Raw genomic sequence first — 24,089 nt, 5'->3', positions numbered from 1 at the left:
TCTGTTGATGCCCATTCTGACTGGTGTGAGGTGATACCTCATTCTAGTTTTGATTTGCATTTCTGATAATTAGTGATGCTGAGCAGCTTTTCATGTGCTTCTTGGCCATCTGTATGTCTTCTTTGGAGAAATGTCTATTTAGGTCTTCTGCCCATTTTTGGATTGTGTTGTTTGTATTTTTAATATTGAGCTGCATGAGCTGTTTATATATTTTGGAGATTAATCCTTTGTCCATTAATTCATTTGCAAATATTTTCTCCCATTCTGAGGGTTGTCTTTTCGTCTTGTTTGTAGTTTCCTTTGCTGTGCAAAAACTTTTAAGTTTCATTAGGTCCCATTTGTTTATTTTTGTTTTTCTTTCCATTACTCTAGGAGGTGGATCAAAAAAGATCTTGCTGTGTTTTATGTCAAAGAGTGTTCTTCCTATGTTTTCTTCTAAGAGTTTTATAGTGTCCAGTCTTACATTTAGGTTTTTAATCCATTTTGAGTTTATTTTTGTGTATAGTGTTACGGAACGTTCTAATTTCATTCTTTTACATGTAGCTGTCCAGTTTTCCCAGCACCACTTATTGAAGAGACTGTCTTCTCTCCATTGTATATCCTTGCCTCCTTTGTTATAGATTAGTTGACCATAGGTGTGTGGGTTTATCTCTGGGCTTTCTATTCTGTTCCATTGATCTATATTTCTGTTTTTGTGCCAGTACCATATTGTCTTGATTACTGTAGCTTTGTAGTATAGTTTGAAGTCAGGGAGTCTGATTCCTCCAGCTCCGTTTTTTTTCCTCAAGACCGCTTTGGCTATTCAGGGTCTTTTGTGTCTCCATACAAATCTTAAGATTTTTTGTTCTAGTTCTGTAAAAAATGCCATTGGTAATTTGATAGGGATTGCATTGAATCTGTAGATTGCTTTGGGTAGTATAGTCATTTTCACAATATTGATTCTTCCAATCCAAGAACATGGTATATATCTCCATCTGTTTGTGTCATCTCTGATTTCTTTCATCAGTGTCTTATAGTTTTCTGAGTACAGGTCTTTTGTCTCCCTTGGTAGGATTATTCCTAGGTATTTTATTCTTTTTGTTGCAGTGGTAAATGAGAGTGTTTCCTTAATTTCTCTTTCAGATTTTTCCTCATTCTTGTATAGGAATGCAAGAGATTTCTGTGCATTAATTTTGTAACCTGCAACTTTACCAAATTCATTGATTAGCTCTAGTAGTTTTCTGGTGGCATCTTTAGGATTCTCTATGTATAGTATCATGTCATCTGCAAACAGTGACAGTTTTACTTCTTCTTTTCCAATTTGTATTCCTTTTATTTCTTTTTCTTCTCTGATTGCCATGGCTAGGAGTTCCAAAACTATGTTGAATAATAGTGGTGAGAGTGGACAACCTTGTCTTGTTCCTGATCTTAGGAATGCTTTCAGTTTTTCACTATTGAGAATGATGTTTGCTGTGGGTTTGTCATATATGGCCTTTATTATGTTGAGGTAGGTTCCCTCTATGCCCACTTTCTGGAGAGTTTTTATCCTAAATGGGTGTTGAATTTTGTCAAAAGCTTTTTCTGCATCTATTGAGATGATGATATGGTTTTTCTTCTTCAGTTTGTTAATATGGTGTATCACATTGATTGATTTGCATATATTGAAGAATCCTTTCATCCCTGGGATAAATCCCACTTGATTGTGGTGTATGATCCTTTTAATGTGTTGCTGGATTCTGTTTGCTAGTATTTTGTTGAGAATCTTTGCATCTATATTCATCAGTGATATTGGTCTGTAATTTTCTTTTTTTGTAGTATCTTTGTCTGGTTTTGGTATCAGAGTGATGGTGGCCTCATAGAATGAGTTTGGGAGTCCTTCCTCTGCAATTTTTTGGAAGTTTGAGAAGGATGGGTGTTAGCTCTTCTCTAAATGTTTGATAGAATTCAACCTGTGAAGCCATCTGGTCCTGGACTTTTGTTTGCTGGAAGATTTTTAATCACAGTTTCAATTTCATTACTTGTGATTGGTCTGTTCATATTTTCTATTTCTTCCTGGTTCCGTCTTGGAAGGTTATACCTTTCTAAGAATTTGTCAGTTTCTTCCAGGTTGTCCATTTTATTGGCATAGAGTTGCTTGTAGTAGTCTGTTAGGATGTTTTGTATTTCTGCAGTGTCCACTGTAACTTCTTTTTCATTTCTAATTTTATTGATTTGAGTCCTCTCCCTCTTTTTCTTGATGAGTCTGGCTAATGGTTTATCAATTTTGTTTATCTTCTCAAAGAACCAGCTTTTAGTTTTATTGATCTTTGCTATTGTTTTCTTTGTTTCTATTTCATTTATTTCTGCTCTGATCTTTATGATTTATTTCCTTCTACTAACTTTGGGGGTTTTTTTGTTCTTCTTTCTCTAGTTCGTTTAGGTGTAAAGTTAGATTGTTTATTTGAGATGTTTGTTGTTTCTTTAGGTAGGATTGTATTTCTGTAAACTTCCCTCTTAGAACTGCTTTTGCTGCATCCCATAGGTTTTGGATCGTCGTGTTTTGTCCTTTGTCTCTAGGTATTTTTTGATTTACTCTTTGATTTCTTCAGTGATCTCTTGGTTATTTAGTAATATACTGTTTAGCCTCCATGTGCTTGTGTTTTTTATGTTTTTTTCCCTGTAATTGATCTCTAATCTCATAGCATTGTGGTCAGAAAAGATACTTGATATGATTTCAATTTTCTTAAATTTACTGAGGCTTGATTTGTGACCCAAGATGTGATCTATCCTGGAGAATATTCTGTGTGCACTTGAGAAGAAAGTGTAATCTGCTGTTCTGGGATGGAATGTCCTATTAATATCAATTAAATCTTTCTGGTCTACTGTGTCATTTAAAGCTTCTGTTTCCTTATTAATTTTCTGTTTGGATGATCTGTCCATTGTTGTAAGTGAGGTGTTAAAGTCTCCCATTATTATTGTGTTACTGTCGATTTCCTCTTTTATAGCTGTTAGCATTTGCCTTATGTATTGAGGTGCTCCTATGTCGGGTGCATATATATTTACAATTTTTATATCTTCTTCTTGGATTGATCCCTTGATCATTAGGTAGTGTCCTTCCTGTCTGTGGTAACATTCTTTCTTTTAAAGTCTATTTTATCTGATATGAGTATTGCTACCCCAGCTTTCTTTTGATTTCCATTTGCTTGGAATATCTTTTTCCATCCCCTCGCTTTCAGTCCCTGTGTGTCCCTAGGTCTGAACTGGGTCTCTTGTAGGCAGCATATATATGAGTCTTGTTTTGGTATCCATTCAGTGAGCCTGTGTCTTTTGGTTGGAGCATTTAATCCATTCACGTTTAAGGTAATTATAGATATGTATGATCCTATTACCATTTTCTTAATTGTTTTGGGTTTGTTTTTGTAGGTCCTTTTCCTTTCTTGTGTTTCCCACTTAGAGAAGTTCCTTTAGCATTTGTTGTAGAGCTGGTTTGGTGGTGCTGAATTCTCTTAGCTTTTGCTTGTCTGTAAAGCTTTTGATTTTTCTGTCAAATCTGAATGAGATCCTTGCCAGGTAGAGTAATCTTGGTTGTAGATTCTTCCCTTTCATTACTTTAAATATATTGTGCCACTCCCTTCTGGCCTGTAGAGTTTCTGCTGAGAAATCAGCTGTTAACCTTATGGGAGTTCCCTTGTATGTTATTTGTCATTTTTCCGTTGTTGCTTTCAATAATTTTTCCTTGTCTTTAATTTTTGCCAATTTGATTACTATGTGTCTGGGCATATATCTCCTTGGGTTTACCCTGCCTGGGACTCTTTGTGCTTCCTGGACTTGGGTGGCTATTTCCTTTCCCATGTTAGGGAAGTTTTCAACTATAATCTCTTCAAATATTTTCTCTGATCCTTCCTCTCACTCTTCTCCCTCTGGGACCCTTATAATGTGAATGTTGTTGTACTTAATGTTGTCTCAGAGGTTTCTTAGGCTGTCTTCATTTTCATTCTTTTTTCTTTATTATGTTCCATGGCAGTGAATTCCACCATTCTGTCTTCCAGGTCACTTATCCGTTTTTCTGCCTCAGTTATTCTCCTGTTGATTCCTTCTAGTGTATTTTTCATTTCAGTTATTGTACTGTTCATCTCTGTTTGTTTGTTCTTTAATTCGTCTAGGTCTTTGTTAAGCATTTGTTGCATCTTCTAGATCTTTGCCTCCATTCTTTTTCCAAGGTCCCTGATCATCTTCACTATCATTATTCTGAATTCTTTTTCTGGAAGGTTGTCTATCTCCACTTCATTTAGTTGTTTTTCTGGGGGGTTATCTTGTTTCTTCATCTGGTACATAGCCCTCTGCCTTTTCATCTTGTCTGTCTTTCTGTGAATGTGGTTTTCGTTCCACAGACTGCACGGTTGTGGTTCTTCTTGCTTCTGCTGTCTGCCCTTTCCTCATGCCTTTGTTAAATCATCCTCCAAACTCCAGAACTCCATACTCCAGAGGCCTTCCTTTCCACATGCTGCCTCTCCCATTCTGTGCAGGCCCTCTCCAATCACTCTTGATGTTTCTATTTGTCCCACCTTCCTGACCTTTCGTAGGATGATGGAAAATGTATTTGTACAGCATCAGATCACATAAGTAGAGACCCTCCAATTGACATTTGTCCCATTGTCACAACTCTCTGAACAAGCCAGAAATCATTAGATCTTTTGGTGCCTCTGAGTTCATCATAAAAGTAGGAGAGTTGAGGTGGGAGTTGGGGGAGATATATTGAGGATAGTGACAGAGAGAGAGAGAGAGAGAGAGAGATAAATGAAGACTGAGAACCAGTTTGGCCTGAACTTCAAATCCGTTGGAAATATGGTGAACATGCTCCAAACCATTGGATTGGTTGAGCCCAGGCACAATACTCCCAAACTTGGTGTAAGACAGAAATCCCCAAACAACAGAAATTTGTTCTCCACTGTTCTGGAGGCTAGAAATCCAAAATCAACGTGTTGGCAGGGCCACACTCCCTCTGAAGGCTGTAGGGGAGAACCCATTCTTGCCTCTTCTAGCTTCTGATGGGTCCTGTGTTACTTGGTTTATGGCTGCATTACTCTAGTCTCTGCTTCTGTCTTCATATGGTCTTCTTACCTGTGTGTCCCTGTGTCTTCTTTTCTGTCATAAGGACACTGTCATAGGATTTAGGGCTAATCCTAATCCAGGATGATCTCATCTCAAGATCTGTAACTTAATGAAAGATATAAATAGTAGCCTCATTGAGGGTGTACTACATGCCAGGGACTGTACGCATATTTTCCCTGTTTCTCACAAGACTGCAGCCCTGCAATCAGTTCTGCAAAGTGGGTGTTATTAGTCCCACTTTACAGATGGGAAAACCAAGGCTCAGAAAAGTTGCTCAAAGTTTTAGAGATAGAAACTAACAGATCTGACCAGGTTTAGACAGCATACCCCTTGATTGTCACATCCTTGTTGCCAATTCCATTCATTCATTCATTCCACAAACATTTATTGAACGCCTACTGCATGTGAAAGCCATTCTAGGGGCTGAAGATACCTAGAACAAAGGACAAAACAAAAATCTCTGTTTGTTCAAAGTTGAAATTCTAATGGGAGATACAGACAGGAAGCAGATATGTAAAATATGTAGTATTTTAAGTGGTGACATAGCTATGGAAAAATTATAAAGCAATATATGTACCTTGTCAAACATATCAACTATAACAAGACATCTTTGAGATAACCGGGAGACTTGAATATATACTGGTATATGATAATGTTAGTTTCTTAGATTTGATAATGGCATGGTAGCAGTGTCTCTAAAATACATTTATTTAAAGATGCAGACTGAAGTGTTTATGTATAAACTAAGATTGCAAAAATGTTGCAAATCATTGATATTGGATGATAGATACATGAGGAAGATACTTTAAAAATTTTTTGTATGTTTAAAAAATTTCCATGATACATAGTTTGGAATAGGGGTGGCAGATAAGACATGCAATGGGTTTTGTAAGACCAAATAGGTAAATCAGGGAAGGTCGCAGTGAGAAGGTGACATTGGAGCAAAGACTTGAATGAGGTTGGGGAGAAAACCATATGGATCTCTGAGAATGGTCCAGGCAGAAGTAGGAGTTAGTACAGAGCCCTGAGGAAAGAGAGAAAGAGAGAAAGAGTGTGGAAAGAGAAATGTACTCCAAAGAAACTGGGCAGAGCTGTGAATAAGAAATCAAACTATGATACCTGCTAGTTTCCCTTCAGCTTTAGAGTTATTAATAATGTTCTTTCCTGTGTCTTATGCAACAGAACATTTCAGACAGTATCATAATGCCAATTAAGTTGTGACATTATTTTGAGCTGAATCATTCAGGTTTTAAAGGATATTGAATATTTTAAGTGTAGACATTATGAGGTTTTCAAAAGCCAGAAATGATCACACCTTTCCAAACTAGAAAAGCCCACTGAAACATACTACAGGTTTCCATTTCTAATAAGGTAATGTCACTTGCTATAACCCATACAAAAAGCTCTCTGAGGCCCTTAATATTTTTTTTAAAAGAGTAAGGGGGTTTTGAGATCAAAAAGTGAGAAAATCACAATGGATTATCCCCAGCCTTGTTGGTAGATTCATTTCTTCCCATGACCTCATGCAAAACTATTGCTTTGGAGTTCCTAGCACTTATCCAGGTCCCTGGCTGGGCCTAAATTGTCAGTCCTTCTGGCTCAGGAAGCTGCTTTTCAGTTACCTGAGAGACTTTGACCAAAGGTACCCTGTTTCCTCCTTGGCATTTTTGTGTATTTCATTTGTTACTTTCTTTTTCTCACTTTTTTCTTTTTCTCATTTTTACTTTTTATTCTCTTTTTTTTTCTTTATTCTTTTTATCACTCCTTTTTCAGTTTTTCTTATTAGTTTAGTTTATTTTCATTTTTGTCTGGCATTGTGTTTTGATTCAGTCATAAAGACCAGTTCATGGGGTGAACTTTGAACTGGTTTTCTTTTGATTTGGACCAAGCTTCTCACCAGCTCTTCCCAGATGTAAGCCGACGTTAGGACGCCTCGACTCCAAGCGCAGCAGTGAGTCCAGCGTGCTGCGGGGCCTCTGAGCCGTCTCTGTTGAGGAGAGACCCAGATTCACATGGTGTCCTCTAGACCCTTGAGACGGTTGGCAAGGAAGACTGGGCTACGGTGAAGTTGGCCGGCACATCCTGGCTGGGAAAGCGAGAGCCGTGAAGATCGTTGATGAGACTCAGTGGAACTCCTCCAGCCTCCGGAGACTGTCCCGCAAAGCAGGAATCATGAAGGTTTGGATCATCTCAACATAGTGAAGTATTTGAAGCGATGGAGGCTGAGGAAACTCTCGGCCTTTGTGGAGAGGAGGACGCTAGTGGAGGAGACGTGTTTGAGTACCTCGTGGCTCATGGCAGTAGGAAAGCAAAGCAGCTGAGAGCAGAGTCCACCAGGAGGGTGTTGTCCACAGAGATTTAAAGGCAGAAAACCTGCTCTTGGATGTGAACATCACACTTTGGCTTCAGCAACAAATGCACCTTTTACAACAAGCTGGACACCTTCTGGGGTGGTCCCCCTCATGCTACCCGGAACTCTTCCAGGGAAGAACCACAGGAAGTCACCCTGTCTACACTGGCCAATGGATTCCTGCCTCTTGATGGACAGAACTTCAAGGACTGCCAGAGGGGTACTAGGACAGAATATATTATATTCTCTTCTGCATGTTTATGGAATGAAAATCTGTTTAAGAAATCTCTGATTCTCAGTAAGAAGTAAGAGCAAATCATGAAGGATCCGTGGATTACTGTGGGTCATGGATATGAGGAACTAAAGCTCTACATGGAGCCGCTCTCTGACTACCAGAAACCCCCAGCAGACTGAATTCATGGCGTCCATGGTTACACGTGGAGACAGAGATCCAGGACTCACTGACAGGCCGGAAAGACAAGGTAATGTTCCAATATCTGCTCCTGGGTTATAAGAGGTCTGAGCCAGAGGGCTACCGGGTCACCCTGAAGCCTCAGCCTTCAGCGGATCTAACCGCGGCGCTCCTTCCCCACCCCCAGGAACGGCACAGGGTCCCCGCCAGCTGCAAGCAGCACATTCCCACCTCTAACTGCTGCTCTGAGAACACTCCGCCGGGGAGGAACGCAGATGTGGCGGAGGATCAGGGCGCAGGGCGGAGGCCACAGCACAGCCAGCGAGCGGCAGGGGAAGAAGACTGCCGCTGCCGCCCACCCCCAGCGCTCTCTCCACCGGCACAAATCAGAGCAGGAATCCCCCGCGCTGGGAGAGCGCCAGCCTCGGCCAGGCCTCCGCGCGGAACGGCCAAGGCAGCCTAACCGTGCGGGTCCGGGGCCCCCTTGGCTTCGGCTTCGGCCACAGTCTAACCCGGCCCCGCCTGCACCAGGAATCCAAGTGCAGCCCACGGGGGCCTCCGGACCCCGCCCTGCGGAGAGTACCTGTGAGGAGCCCAAGCCCAGCACAGCCCCCACCTGTCCCCGAGTCCACCCGTCTACCTGCAGTGTCAGTAGGGAGCCCCGGCTCTGTCCAAAGGGAACTTCGCCCACAGGGGCATCCCGACAGGTGCCAGACCCAGACATTCTGCCCTGAGGTGAGACCCTAGCCTCCGCCAGCGGCAAAAGCCACAACCGGCTCCACCGGGAGCTTCTTCAGGAAGTTCAAGTCCAAATCGACAGGAAGAAATCGAGGTTTGCCGGAGGAACCTGAATGAAGCTGAAAGCCAAGACAGAGGGATGACACTCCTCACTCACGTGGTGAGCAGCCGAGGCAGAGATAAAACGTGAGCCGCGCTCACTACACTTGAGATGGACGATGGAGACCACGAGCTCCGTGGAGCGGGAGGAGAGGATGCGGGGACAGGAGAGGATGCGGGGGCAGGAGAGAATGCGGGGGCAGGACAGGATGCGGGGGCAGGAGAGGATGCGGGGCAAGGCGATGCTCCACGTGAGCAGCTGCCGGTGCAGCAGAACCAGGACCAGCCGCTGTGCGGGCAGCCGGGACTCGCGAGCAGGGAGGGCGGCCTCCCGACCTAGGGGATTGAAACGCGGACCCCCATCTCCACGCCTCCAGAAGCATCGCCTCCAGAACCCCCGCCCGGGGACTAGAGGAGGCCCTGTTCCAAGTTGAGGCCGCGCTCCCCCACCTGGAGCCAAACCGCAGCCAGGCCCGGCGCCTCCCTGGAACCCTGCTCTTCTTCTTTTCTACCTGCTGGGGAGGCACGATGCCCTGTAAGATAAACACAGGCGACGCCAGTGAGAACACACAGCTGTTTACTCAGAGGTGCCCAGAGGAGTCGCCACCATCACTTGCATTTGGCGGGGACCCCAGGCAGACAGAGCAGTGGGAAGCTCCCAGGTGGAAAGGGAAGGCTCCAGGAGCCCAGACTGGGGGCTGCTGGCACCGGGAAGCTGGAGGAGGACTAACTAAAGATGGACATCTTATGTGATTGGTTTAAGAAACGTATTTGGCTTTCTCTGCTTGGACCTGAGTTGGAAGGGGAGTATAGATGTGGGGAGGAAAAAAAAAAAAGGAAGCTGGCAATCATTGACCCAAGTTCTGATGCCTGTTGCATTACTGGAATAAGGAGCCCAAAGTGGTGACTTAGGTATTTCAGCTTCCAGGTTAAAGGAGCCACAGTCAACGTAGATCCATTAATTCTGGACATCTTTCCTTCTTGGAAAGATTAACATGCAGGTTAACTGTTCAAAGCTCTTCCACTGGGGGAAATTCCCATAACCACTGTCCTTTGGAACCACCCCTAAATGGGGCTAGAGTGCTACAGTTGTCTACTTTGGGGAGGTACCAAGCATATCATACAGAACCATGTATAAACTGGTCCAAATAATCTCTTCCTCAGTCAGCCAGTCACATGGAACTCCCCATGAGGCCATAGGTGAGGACTGAGAGAGAAAAGGCAATGTAGAAAGAATACGGGTCATAGGAATCTTGCTTGTGGGACTTCCTTGCGTCTTTAGGTCCTGCATGGGCTCAGTTTCATCTACAGAACTTCTTGATGATGGAGAGCTCCTGTGCACACCCAACTTTATAGTTTGATTGGTCAGGCTACACCCAATTCATCATGGGTAGTCAACCACATATAGCTTGATGGCCTATCATCAAGTATTCATTCAGTCTCTACTAAGAGTCCTGAACAAGCCAGACACTGTTCCTCAAAGGAGAATAGTAATTCGCAGAGGATGACATAGCTATGCTCCAAGATCCTAAAGGTGTGTTCTGTGATTCACCTGACAAAGGCTCCATAGAGCATCACTATCTGTCACAGGCACTTTGGGCCTCTCAAATCTGTTGGGTCATGTGGCACAAGTAGCAGAGCAGCTTGCCTGCAGCCCAGACCTGTTGCAGACCCTTCTCTTGCTCTGTGGGCACTCAAAACTGGCAGCCTTTAGGATAATTCAGAAAATGGGTCAAAGTAGCAGGCTCAAACGGGGTACACATTGTCCCAGACTCCAAGGAGGCCCACTGGGCTTGGTACCTCTTTATCAGTAGGAGAAGGGAGCAGATGCAACAACTTGTATTCCACATTGGAAAGTACATGTCAACAGGCCCCAGACACTGGACTCCTAGAAACGTCACTAAGGTGGCAGACCTCTGAAATGTTAAGGGGCTTATTTCCACCCACTGATATACATGAGTCTTACCAAGGTGTCTAGAATGGTTGTAACTTCCTGCTTACCATGTCCAAATCAGCAGCATACCATCAGCATCACAGTGGACCAGCATGATGTCTTGGGAAATGAAGAAATATCAGTCTCTGTGAAGGAAAGAGTGACAGAGGGCTATATCCCTGAGATAAGACAGGGAAGGTGAATTTCCGGTCTGGCCAGCTGGAAGCAAACTGCTTCTATTGGTCTTTACTAACATGAATAGATAATACAGCATTTACCAGTTGCATAGCTGCATACCACCTGCCCCAGAATGGGTCAATTTTCTCCAACAATGAAAAGCAGGAACAGCAGCTAAACTGAAGTGACCATCTCATTAAGTTGACTAAAATCCACTGTCCCCAAGATCCACCTGCCCTTTGCATAGACATAGTTAAGCAATACTTTAAAGAGAAAGAAATTGGCACTGAGACCACACAACGAAAAAATGACAGACCAAGAATTCTGACTCCAAAGTCTAAGCCCAGGTCCTCACATCTTAACACCTCAGCGACTCTGTAATCACATCCAGTCGCCATCACAAATTGGGCCTGCAGATTCATTACTAGGACTTAGTCTCAATTTTTGGTAAAGAAATTTTAAAAAATTCGTCCTCTCTCAAATATGAAATAGATTGCAAAATAGGTGCCCCAAATATGATCCAATCCTGCAATAACTGATCTCTGATGGAAGTTTAACTCGTGACTGGCTTTCTAGATGGCGGTTTTGTAATGAATCAACATCCTTTTTTTTTTTAACATCTTTATTGGAGTATAATTGCTTTACAATGGTGTGTTAGTTTCTGCTTTATAACAAAGTGAATCAGTTATACATATACATATGTCCCCATATCTCTTCCCTCTTGCGTCTCCCTCCCTCCCACCCTCCCTATCCCAACCCGTCTAGGTGGTCACAAAGCACCGAGCTGATCTCCCTGTGCTATGCAGCTGCTTCTCACTAGCTATCGATATGACGTTTGGTAGTGTATACATGTCCATGCCACTCTCTCACTTTGTCCCAGCTTACCCTTCCCCCTCCCCATATCCTCAAGTTCATTCTCTAGTAGTTCTGTCTCTTTATTCCCGTCTTACCCCTAGGTTCTTCATGACATTTTTTTTTTCTTAGATTCCATATATATGTGTTAGCATGCGGTATTTGTCTTTCTCGGCAGCGATGGGCGCGAGCGGCGGGACTGCCGGGGGACCGAGTTGTACGTCGCCCTCCAGCCTCGCGCCCGTGTACCCGCTTGGAGCCCCAGCTCCTGGGACTCGGGCCACCGAGTCCGGCAGAGCTCTGGGAGGCGCTGAAGCGCTAGGCGAGGCTTTGACAACGACAAGGTCACTTGCAAATTGCCCGCCGAGGGTGAAAAGAGCTTCAACTCTGTGGCCAAATTGCACAACGTGAGGAGCTTGGAGGAAACACGAACTGTTTCATCCCGTAGACCGTACACCAAGGCGAAAAGCCACTGCGGGAGAGGATGTGGACCCGGCTAAGGCCCAGAATTCTGACAGTGATTCGCGACATTTTATGACCCGTTCCTGGCTGTTCCTCCGCAGATAACAGCCGGTCATCTAAAGCAACCTCACACAAACAGGGACCACTCGTCCCCTTCACGAACGGTGGAGAGACTTCAAAAGCGAGTCCTCAGCGGGAGAGAGCCGGCCTTCCAGCTGCAGGGCCCGCGCGCCTTCCTCTTCCGAAGCTAGTGAGTACCTCCCTCAGCATCGACATTCAAGTGAAGCAGAAGATACTCCAGCTCTGACAACCTGTTTATTGATAGGTTACAAAGGATCACAAGGTAAAAATCACTCAGAGGAAAACACAAGTACTGTACCTGTGGCTAGGCCTTCACAGTGGAACTCAGAAGGAGCCTCATTCATGGAAGTGCTAGGAATTTGGGCCAAAAACCCAGCGCCCTCACCACGAAAACTTAAAACAAATGTATTCCCTTTTGTCATTATGCGAGAAGAGGGCCTCCTGTTTCCTCTGAAGAAGGAGGCACAAGGATAAGAAGCATCTTAATGGTATCACAGCAGCTGGACATCTACCACGTCACTGTACACCTACACGGCTGCTTTCCTAGAAGGATATTTGGCACTTCAGAAAGAGCAGAAACAGTTGTGAGGAGATGCAAGCCAAGATCCCAGGACAAAGATTAGCTGAAAGACCGAACATTAAAATGCATACCTATAATCCAGAGGGTAGACTTTGGGGGAAATACCAAGAAGTAAGGGATGAAGATGGTGATCAGTTCTCTGATGATGTATTCTGAAGACGGGCATTAGGATGTTCTCCTAAATCTCTCACTGTTGAGATGTGGTTGTCTTATATCAGACTTTTGAACAAGTATCAAGACACCAGACACTTTTGAAGGCAAGAATTTTATAAAGTTACACTAAGGAAACTATTGAAAAAATGCCCAGTTCATCTGTCAGAAGATGACCTTCACGTGCTTGAATATTGTGTTTAACCACACTGTATTAAAATTTTGCACTGTATCATGCATTGGTCTGAGTATTGCTTATAATAGAGTGCTTTCTTTTTTTTCTTTAAGCCAAATGAAAGCAAGTGAGTCCTTTTTGTCTTATTCGCATCTCTATCAGATATTACTTATTACCTGTCTTTCAGGGAGATACTTAGTTGTGCCAGGAGTCACCTAAAATGAATTAGAAAGATATAACATCCTTCTTTTTTGGATAAAGAAGTGAGCAGTCTAGAGAATTTTATGCATATTTGCAAGGGGTTATTGAGATATTGGATGTGAAGTACTTAGGAAGACACTTACAGGAAATGCTTAACAAATGTGATTCCTCCTTCTGCCTTCCCTTAGGAAGAATGTTATCTTTCATCTTGTTCGGAATAAGGAGTACTTTTAGCATGAGCTAGAGGTGAAGGGTCTTTCTAGGTGACCAGAATTTCCTGGAGCAGCCTGGAGTCTAAGAAAGGTCTAAGAGGATGCACGGAGGTGAAGGGAGTACCCATGCTTGTGCTTTTCCTGTGTTGAGTTCTTTGATCTAACAGGGGATATGTTCATTTACCGGATGTTAACGTTTGGAAAGGAAATATTTTCAAAAGCTATGGTTGAGGGACTTCCCTGGTGATCCAGTGGGTAAGACTCTGCGCTACCAATGCAGGGGGCCGGGGTTCAGTCCCTGGTCAGGGAACTAGATCTGCATGCATGCTGCAGCTAAGAGTTCGCATACCGCAACTAAAGATCCCGCATGCTGCAACTGAGACCCAGCACAGCCAAAATAAATAAATAAAGTGCTTACCCATTAAAAAAAAAAAAAAGCTACAGTTGAATTATTGTCTTGCCAATATGTCACTTTAAATTTACCCCCAAAGAGAGGGAAACCTCTAGGCTGCAGAAACCTCAGTCTCACTTATACACACTTTCATGTCATCTTAAAGGATTGTATGGTTGTCTCCAGAGAAGTTAACACTTACATTACCAAAGATTTGTTTGTCTAATATGTTGGCATCTCTTCTTTTCTGAATTAATTTATTTTTATTTATTTATTTTTGGCTGCGTTGGGCCTTCGTTGCTGCACGGGCTTAGTTGCTCCATGGCATGTGGGATCTCCCCGGACCAGGGATCGAACCTGTGTCCCTGGCATTGGCAGGTGGATTCTTAACCACTGTGCCATCAGGGAAGTCCCTATGTTGGCATCTTTAAACAATGTTGAAAGAAGAATAAAATATTAGAACAAATAAGAAAAATCCTTAAAGGAGAACCTTTGTTAGACCTATAAATTTTATTTCAAAGACTTTATCCTAATGGAATTACCATGCATAATAGCTGATATTGTTTTTTTATAAATTTATTTATTTATTTGGCTGTGTTGGGTCTTCGTTGCTGCACGCGGGCTTTCTCTAGTTGCGGTGAGCGGGGGCTACTCTTCGCTGCGGTGCATGGGCTTCTCATTGCAGTGGCTTCTCTTGTTGTGGAGGCTTCTCTTGTTGCGGAGCATGGGCTCTAGGCACGCGGGCTTCAGTAGTTGTGGCTTGCGGGCTCTCTAGTGCAGGCTCAGTAGTTGTGGTGCAAGGGCTTAGTTGCTCCGTGGCATGTGGGATCTTCCCCGACCAGGGATCGAACCCGTATCCCCGGCATTGGCAGGCGGATTCTTAACCACTGCGCCACCAGGGAAGTCCCTGATATTGGTTTTTAAAAATGGAAATAACTTAAACATCCAACAAAGGGGATTTGTTAGTAAATTATTGTACCTCCAAATGACAAAATCATACATGCAACCATTAAAAATGATTTTTAAAATGTTGAATGACATAGAAAGATTTCCAATATTAAGTGGGAATAAAGTAGACAACTAAATAATATGTATAGTATGAGGCCATTTTTGTAAAATTAGGTATGCAGAGGAGAATTGTGTTAGATATATACACACCAAAGTGGGAATTATATTGAACCTATATGATAACGAAAAGCCATTAATAATAAGCAAATAAACTGAATTTATAGAAAGGAATTTACTGTAAGGAAAAATGTTAAAAAAAAAAAACAATTAACCAACATTTATCGAGTGCTATATGCCAGACCTATTATAAGTGCTTTTTTTTTTAACATCTTTATTGGAGTATAATTGCTTTACAATGGTGTATTAGTTTCTGCTTTATAATGAAGTGAATCAGCTATACATATACATATATCCCCATATCTCTTCCCTCTTGTATCTCCCTCCCTCCCACCCTCCCTATCCCACCCCTCTAGGTGGTCACAAAGCACCGAGCTGATCTCCCTGTGCTATGAGGCTGCTTCCCACTAGCTATCTATTTTACGTTTGGTAGTGTATATATGTCCATGACACTCTCTCACTTTGTCCCAGCTTACCCTTCCCCCTCCCCATATCCTCAGGTCCATTCTCTAGTAGGTCTGCGTCTTTATTCCCATCCTACCCCTAGGTTCTTCATGACCAATTTTTTTTTTTTTTTAGATTCCGTATATATGTGTTAGCATACGGTATTTGTTTTTCTCTTTCTGACTTACTTCACTCTGTATGACAGACTCTAGGTCCATTGACCTCACTACAAATAACTCTTAAGTGCTTTTACACATTTTATCTTGTCTAAACTTTGAAATGGTCTTAGACACTACTAATTTTATTTTACAGATGAGGAAACAGGCAGAAAGAAGTTAAAAATCTTCCCCAAGTTTGCATACAACAAGTTATAGATACTGGCTTGAACTTGGGAGGTCTGATCAGAGTCCGCATTGTTAACCACAATTCTGACCTTCCTCCTACTTCCCTCTGCCAGCATAGAGTGTAGAAAGACCATGTGAACATTATCTTGAATTTCCCCAATCTAGCTCCATTTTTCATCTTTTTCCATCCTGCCCTGTGAAGTGGAAGGATTATGGAATAGACTATATTAACAGGCTCCTATGTCCTCCAGCTACTGATTGAGTTTTGTCAATGCGGAGCACTTTGGAGAAGAAGGGAGAGAGACAGTGATGGTAGAGGGTTTATTTCTCTGGTTCTCTCCCTGCTGAGAGGCTAAGTGCTATGTCAGTCTACTGAAGGGTACTGTTCCTTTCAAGGGGCCTTCTATGAGACTCTTTCCTTCCGTTTTCCAGTAGCCATCTCATCTCTTTGGGCCTAGTGATGGCTAACTGCTGTGCTGTCTTGTGATTCCCCTACCCAACAACTGTTAAATAGTCCCTTTGTAAATCAGCTCTCTCAATCATCCCATTTTAAGTGTCCTAGTTAGAATCCAAACTGATACAAGTCGTGATACCTGTTTTCAAAAAGCTGACATTGAGCGTTTCGGGTATACACCACAGGAACAGGAAGGTTGAAGCTAGTATAAGAATAGATCCACTGTAGGAGTAAGGTTGATGGTTACAAACTAAGATATTTTAAGTTGCATGTTCATGGCCACCTGCACATTATTCTATTCTCCATTCCTTATTTTCCTCTTTTAGAGAGATTAGCTGTAGAGATATCTGTAAAGCATGCTGCAGGGTGATCAAAATGCTCTCTGAAGTTTTGCAATCTTGCTGTCATAAGTAATTATATCAAAGTAATTCTCACAGCAGTTTTCAGAGCAATTTACAGACCTTGTGACACACATGGTCATCGAATCATAGAGCATTTTATAGACAGCTCTTCATCTGGAACAGATTTATGAGGTCATTAGATAGGCCCTCTATAGAAAATGAGAAACAGAAAATAGAAGCTGAGACAGACTTGAGTCAAAACATTTGTATAAGGCTTCCCTGGTGGTGCAGTGGTTGAGAGTCTGCCTGCCGATGCAGGGGACATGGGTTCGTGCCCAGGTCCGGGAAGATCCCACATGCCGCGAAGCGGCTGGGCCCGTGAGCCATGGCCGCTGAGCCTGCACGTCCGGAGCCTGTGCTCTGCAACGGGAGAGGCCACAACAGTGAGAGGCCCGCATCCCGCAAAAACAAAAAAAACAAAAACAAACAAACAAAAATTTGTATAGACTCCTTATCTTCCACTCAAGATAACATAAAGCATAATATAATAACACAGTTCTTTCCCTGCTTTCTCAGTCCTCTAATATTGAGGCCCTTCTTGTTAACTGTTGAACTATTTCACAAGTCTGAGCAGAACAGACCTTTGAGGACTTGCAGAAAAGGTGTGTCTATAGTCAAGCATCACAAGTCATGACCGGGTCACTCTTCCACTCCCTTGAGGCAGCTGCCTTCTTCTTTTGTACCCAACATGATTGATGGTGATAACATATAAAAGTTTCATAAAAACAAAAAATAAATATATATTTTTCTAAATTTGAGGCAAGGAGAGAGGCTTTCATTTTCTGCTCGGACAGCTCAGTTCTGACTCACATAGGAAGGGAAAGGGTTGGAGGAGGAGGTGGAGAATAAGGAGAAATTCTAGAAAGTTGCCTACACGAAAAAGGAACAAGCCAGCAGATATAAAGGTACAGAACATCTTTTAAAGCTAATGCTGCATCTGCTAGTTCTGTCTATAGTTGCTTCCTTAACTACATTCAGATCTGTGCTTTCTATAAAATGCAAATAAATTCTGCAATACTTGGAAAGACTGATCTTATGAGAGTAATTGTGAGACTGGCCTGGCTGTCTACAATTGGTTGGCACTTAGTATTGACACTGATTTCCATATTCCTAGGGTTTACAGGGTAACCAGGATCTTGTGGGAGAACCCAGCACTGCTGACCACTGTGGCCTTTCCTCAGGTCTCAGTCTGCTCCCTTTCAGGCCTTCTTTTCTCCTAAAGATCCCAGGGATTTAGCCTGGTTCTTCTCTTCTTTGGAAGATTCCTTCTCTGTAATGAAACGAATGGTACAGACAAAAAGTGTAATTGCCCTCTCTCTCTCTACTTTAATAGCTCCTCTGAGGTTTTTTTTGTTTGTTTGTTTGTTTTTTCATTTGTCTGTTTTTTGTTTTGTTTTGAACCATGAATCATTTTTAAAATGATAATATGTTATAGAACTCCAACAGAAATTTGTGGATCATAATGTTACAAGGGGTATAGAAGTCACTGCAAACAAATTGTTTAAAGACATAAGCACAATTTCATTGTTTTAAAATATCATGTAAGTGTATCACAGAACAACCACAAACTCAATAATAAGCAATATTAAAATAAAACAACAAAAGCATTTTCAAATCAGTAAAAGCCAAAGTTCTCGCAAGGATTTATGTAGCCATACATGATGGACTTCCCCATCCTTACCTCTACCCCTGCCACCCTCTGAGTCTCCACCTGGAAGGCTCCCCTGTCCCAATATTGACAGGGCAAGCTCCCCCATTTCCTTCAGGACTCAATTGGCCCCTTCTTTGTGACAAAGTGAAAAATGGCCGGCTGGCAGTTAAACTATTAAGAGGGAATGGAATAGAGAGCCCAGAAATAAACCCACGCACCTATGGCCAATTAATCTATGACAAAGGAAGCAAAAATATACAATGGAGAAAAGACACTTCAACAAGTGGTGCTGGGAAAACTGGACAGCTATATGCAAAACAATGAGATTAGAACATTTCCTCACACCATATACAAAAATAAACTCAAAATGGATTGAAGACCTAAATGTAAGACCTGAAACCATAAAACTCCTAGACGAGAACATAGGCAGAACATTCTTTGACATAAATCATAGTAATATATACATATATTTTTAGATCTGTCTCCAAAGGCAAAGGAAACAAAAGCAAAAAAGGGGGGGGGAATCTAGTTACACTTAAAAGCTTATGCACAGCAAAGGACATCACTGACAAAAGAAAAAGACAACCTATGGAATGGGGAAAAATATTTACAAATGATATGACTGGCAAGGTTTTGTTGCCTTTCTCCTGAAAACCTTCCAATGGCTTCTTATCTTGGTCAGAAGAAATAGCAGAGTCGTTACAATTGGCCCCCAAGGCACCTCTAGGACTTCATGTTCTACCACTCTCCACCACGTGCATTCTGTTCCAGCCACGCTGACCGAATTTCGCTTACTAGAACCTACTAAGAATATTCCTGCCTCAGGACCTTTGCATTTGCTATTCTCTCATCTCAGAATACTCCTTCCCCAGTATCCACATGGCTCTGAGTCACCTCCTTTTTGTTTGTGCTCCGGTGTCACTTCATCAGAGAGTCCTTTCCTGATTACCTTGTACATAACATAGCACCCACCTTCTTTATCCCTTTAGTTTTTTATTGCTCTTCATAGCACTTTCCATTACCTCATTTTTTAATTTATTCATGGTGTTTCTTCCCATTAGAATGTAAGCAGGAGAAGAGGGCTCTTGTTTGGCTACTATACCCCTAGTGTCTTAATAATGCTAGGCATCTTAGCAATAAAAATAAAATGTACAGTAAGATTACTTTGCAGCAGGCACACCGCTAAGGGCTTTATACGTAGCATATAATTTCTTTTCATCTGTAGAGCCTATGTTTTCCGTGCTAGGCGCAGAGAGTGGCGGCCCTGCAAGAGCCCCTGGGGCAGAGCCGGGGGCAGCCGCTAGGAGACCGGGCGGGTGCGGCCTGCAGGTGTAGCTGGTAATCGACTCCGCCGGGGAGGAGGCCGCAGGGCGCCGCACCTCTTGGTCCATGGCGCATGCTCCGCTTCAGCGGAGGACCCTCTCAGAAGCGGCGGCGGCGCTAGGCCTGGGCGGTGTCTCCGCGGCACTTCCCGGCGGCCGGCTGATCTGATTGGGGGCGCTGGTAGCCGGAGGCGGGAGCTGGCCCTGGCGTCCAGCCGTCACCGCCCCCTCCAGGTCCCAGCCGGGGACCCAGCCCCGCGAGCTGGCACTGCGGCTGTGGACAGCGGCCCGGGAGGATTGCTCCAGGTGAGTGCCGGCCCCGTTGCGCTGCCAGGTGCGGGTGCCGCAGCTTCGGCTTCCCCCCACGGGCTCTGAGGCCAGGGCCCCGCACCGCTTCCAAGGCTCATTCCAGCCGGCCCTGAGCCTCCGCACGCCGGCAGGACTCTCTGCGCTGGTCTCCGGCGCGTCTTACCTGGAGCACCTGTGGATGCCTCTTCTGCAGGTGGTCGCCCGAGGCATCTCGCGGTGACCCAGGAATTGAGGGCTGTCTTGAATTTGCCTGCTCTTTCCCAGGTGCCCCCGGGTTTCCTGGGCAGGCGCGGTCACCTCTGGGCTGCAGCGACACCCAGGATTTCTGATTCCCAGCTTCCCTCACCTCCTTCCTCCTTGTCCTTTACTCCTATTAACTCCCCCAGGCAGCCTGCAGACCACTCTAACTTGTTAGTCAAGGTGTGGTCGATAAGGGTTTGCCATCGGTCCTGGTGGATATCTTGGCGATACTATTTAATCAGTTGGCATTTTGTTTCCAGTACTTAACTTGGGTGAGGCTCAGTTTCCTGGAAAAAGGACCTAACGGTACTGCAGAGAGTTGTCGGAGGCGTAATTAACATAGTAGGTCGGAAGCGCTGCCTGCGGAAGTCTGGAGCATAGCAGGAGATTAAATGGGAGCGGAAATTATTAGTGGTGGTGTTATTATTAGAAAGCTGAATGACAAGCTGCTTTGGAGCTTTTCTTCAGCCACTGAACTCTGGACTGCCCCAATCCCATTTTTCAAAATCTGTCTTGTGCACCTACACTTTGCTAGGTCCTGGGGGTTCAGAGTTGACTCAGATGCTGGCTCTGCCCTTGGGCTGGGGTAAAATGAAGACAGACAAGTACTTAATTGGATTGTTACAGTATAAAAAGGGTTGAGATAAAAGTTGCTAAGAGAGCCCAGCAAAGCACATTGCATGCATCCTGGAGGAGGCTTTTTCTCTTTTGAACTTCTCAATCCTCATCCTTATGACAATTACTGGACGAGTACGTTGAAAAACTAGTGTTTTGTTGGAAGGAAAAATCAGCTGGGTGACATTTCCAGTTGAGTGGCTTCAGCTGTTATCTTCCTGGAGCTTCCATTGTGGACAGCTGGTCCAGGTCCCGGAGGCTAGGCCTGAGTGGAAACGCAGGTACTGCCAGAGGCTTCACTGTTTCAAATTGTGGTTACAGACTTTCACTTTTCTTTTCAATATACTCCTTATTCCCGAGTAATAATGGGCTTTTGGAAGGTTATATTTATAATAAAAGGTAGCCCGGAACTGTACAGCCCTTCCCAACCACTGTAGAGAAATACAAACTTATGAGTAAGCACAGTGGGCTTGCTTTGCCAGTAGAGACTCAAGATAACATCCCCTCCTGTCTAGAATTTCCAGGTTCACCACTGCTGGGAGAAATCACTGTAGCACCATCAAGAGATGCACCGACAGAAGGGAGTCAGTTCACTTTTGCAGTCTTCTGAGAACCAATTTCTTAAGACTTGTGGAATACTCAGTTTAAGCCCAAGACTTAAAAACAGCTGTATTAAAAAAAAAAAAAAAACAGCTGTATTGTATTACTGACGTACAATAGCAGGGCATATTTAGAATGTACAATTTTATGTTTTGATATGTATACACATGTGAAACTGTGATACGTTCAATATCATTAACCTGTTCATCACCCCCAAAAGATTTCCCTTTGCAATGCTTAGCTCCTGGCCCTCGTCTCCCCAGGCAGCCATTGATCTGCTTTACGTCAATAGAGATAAGGTTGCATTTTCTAGAGTTTTATAGACATGAAATCATACATATTTATTTATATGGTCTGGCTTCTTTCACTCACCATAATTGTTTTGAGATTCATCCATGTTATTTTATGTGCATTCCTTTTTATTGCTGAGTAGTGTGTATATATCACAATATGTTGACCCACTCACCCATTAGGGGCATTTGGGTTTTTCCAGTGTTTGGCTGTTGCACAAGTCTTTGTATGGGTATACACTCATGCATCTTTTTGAATGATTATATTTATTTTAAAAAATGTGGGAGGCCTGGGCTGTTGTCCCAGCTTTGCCTCTAACCATCTGGGTGTCCTTGGAAGAGTCACTTCATTTTGCCTTTCACATCCATCTTCAAGGTCTTTGCTACACTATGATTTTGTGCCATCACTGCCAGAAACTAGATGGTCTTTGTTGATGGCTGGAGGGTCTCAGAAGCAAAGAGGGGTGGTATTCTTTCCCTCTATTGCTCTTGCAAGCTCTCTTTTCTTTCATGACACTTTTTCCCTTGGGTGTAATTTTATGCAGGAAGGGAAGTGAATAGCTAGTGGGAACAAGAACTCATATTGCTGAACTTAAAAGGGTTTAAATTACAATTAGGAAAAGGTGGGAGGTTAACAGGCTCTGGAATTTGGGGGATCTTCCTTTTTCTCAACCTATTCTCTTCTGAGTCCTTCTTTCTGCTATTTCTCTGGGAACATTATGTTTAACCACCTGGTGAGGAGGTGAGTGGGTGTTCTGGGCTCCAAATGTCACATATTAACTGGGGGTGGCAGGTGAGAGGTTTCCCAGTAAAAGAGAATTCCTCAATTTTTGCTTCGAGGTATGGCTTGAGTCATTTGTTCTGTATTTGCCCTTTACCTAACTTTTACCTGACCTAAACTGGTTCAGAACTTTGTATGGGAGCATTATTTACCAACATAATTTTGTGTAGTAAAACTTTGTGTAGACAAGTAACAACAGACTGTTTTATACAGAATGAAAATGTGGCTCTGGTGTTTGGTGGTCTGTTTGGTCCTTGGGACCCTGCATTCCGAGGTATCCAGAGGGAAGCTGGCACCTGTGGATCCTGAAACAAATATGAATGTGGTAAGTTTCTCAAAGTCATCTGTTTTTAAAAACGCATCTGTGATCAATGTTAATTATTTTCTGAAATCCAGTTATGTAGCTACACGAAGCCACAAACTCTATTCTCTTTATATCACATTATGTTTTTCCTGTTCTCCGAATCTTAGATTCAGCTAGCTGGACTTTACCTAAAAGGTAATGTGTATTTTACAAACCTCATTTGCTGTTGAAACATATACTTCTTAGTAAGATAAGTGATATTTTTATACATTCATTTCATTTTTAAGTCTCACTGAATTTGTTTAAACAACAATAAAAAAAAGTGTCAAAACTTTGAAAGAATGTTAATACTCAATGTGCTGAACAAGGACGGATTACCAATGTCCATAGTTCAATACAAAAATCAAAGTATCTGAAAAAAATTTGTTAGAACAAATAAGCAAAAATAGTCCCTCGAGTAATGAAAACATTTCAAAGTTATTAATCTTAAGTAAACAATTAAATCTGGCGATACTTTATTTAGGCATAAAATATCAGGAAAGTACATGTTGCTACAGAAAACAGCAGCTTGAAAACAGATGATGCAGTGACGCAACTGAAGAATCAGGCAACCTTGGAGATGGAGATAAATTTATAGTCAGCCAAGAGAGTATGACCCGATATCTGGGTCTTAAGGTTACATTTTATTTCTTGTCCCAGATCTTTTCTTTTTAAGTTTTTTTAAAATTGAAAGCATTTTTATTTTAAAATTTTTTTTCCTGTAAGAATGATAAACTTAAATCCTTTCAAGTGTTTGTGGTAGAGAGAATAATGAGTACTTATTTACACTAAGTCTTCTGGATAATTGAGTTATCCATATGCCACTGAGCTCCCAATTAACAGTTGCCCCATGGATTAATTGGTACAAACTGTTATGTATAAAATAGATAAACGAGGATATGTTGTACAACACAGGGAATGTAGCCAATATTTTATAATAACTATAAATGGAATTTAACCTTTAAAAATTGTGAATCACTGTGTTGCACACCTGAAACATATAATATTGTACATCAGCTATAACCTCAGTTTAAAAAAAAAGAAAACAAAAAACAATTAATTGCCCCATGGATCTTTCCTTATGGAGTAGTGAATTTGATCATAATTCCTTACTTTTCCTCTTTTCCCTCCAGTTTTATTGAGATATAATTGACATATAACATTGTATTAGTTTAAGGTGTACAACATAATGATTTGCACTATGTATATATTGTAAAATGATTACCACAATCATTTAATTAATTTATTTATTTAACATCTTTATTGGAATATAATTGCTTTACAATG

At 42.6% G+C, this 24,089-nt stretch overlaps 1 protein-coding gene and 1 pseudogene across 2 annotated transcripts in view; both read left to right on the top strand.

Annotated features, from left to right (window-relative positions):
* Nucleotides 1-24,089, top strand: part of LIPA (lipase A, lysosomal acid type) — a 102,891-nt gene that overhangs the window by 46,064 nt on the left and 32,738 nt on the right. The window contains exons 1-2 of one of the 2 annotated variants that reach the window (XM_027111989.1): nt 19,805-19,930; nt 22,673-22,784. In XM_027111989.1, coding sequence (XP_026967790.1) covers nt 22,674-22,784 — 111 coding nt within the window. In that variant the 5' untranslated portion in view covers nt 19,805-19,930; nt 22,673. Of the gene's footprint in view, nt 1-19,804; nt 19,931-22,672; nt 22,785-24,089 lie in introns of those variants that run through there. The other variant, XM_027111990.1, reaches the window with a different exon arrangement.
* LOC113623590 (serine/threonine-protein kinase MARK2 pseudogene) lies at nt 4,804-8,295 on the top strand (annotated as a pseudogene).

Source organism: Aethalodelphis obliquidens, unplaced genomic scaffold (genome assembly GCF_003676395.1).
Source record: "Aethalodelphis obliquidens isolate GAN/ISIS:26980383/991018 unplaced genomic scaffold, ASM367639v1 scaffold11, whole genome shotgun sequence".
Taxonomy (NCBI): domain Eukaryota; kingdom Metazoa; phylum Chordata; class Mammalia; order Artiodactyla; family Delphinidae; genus Aethalodelphis; species Aethalodelphis obliquidens.
The sequence above is the reverse complement of the archived record's forward strand: the minus strand, read 5'-3'. Positions and strand labels throughout refer to the sequence as shown.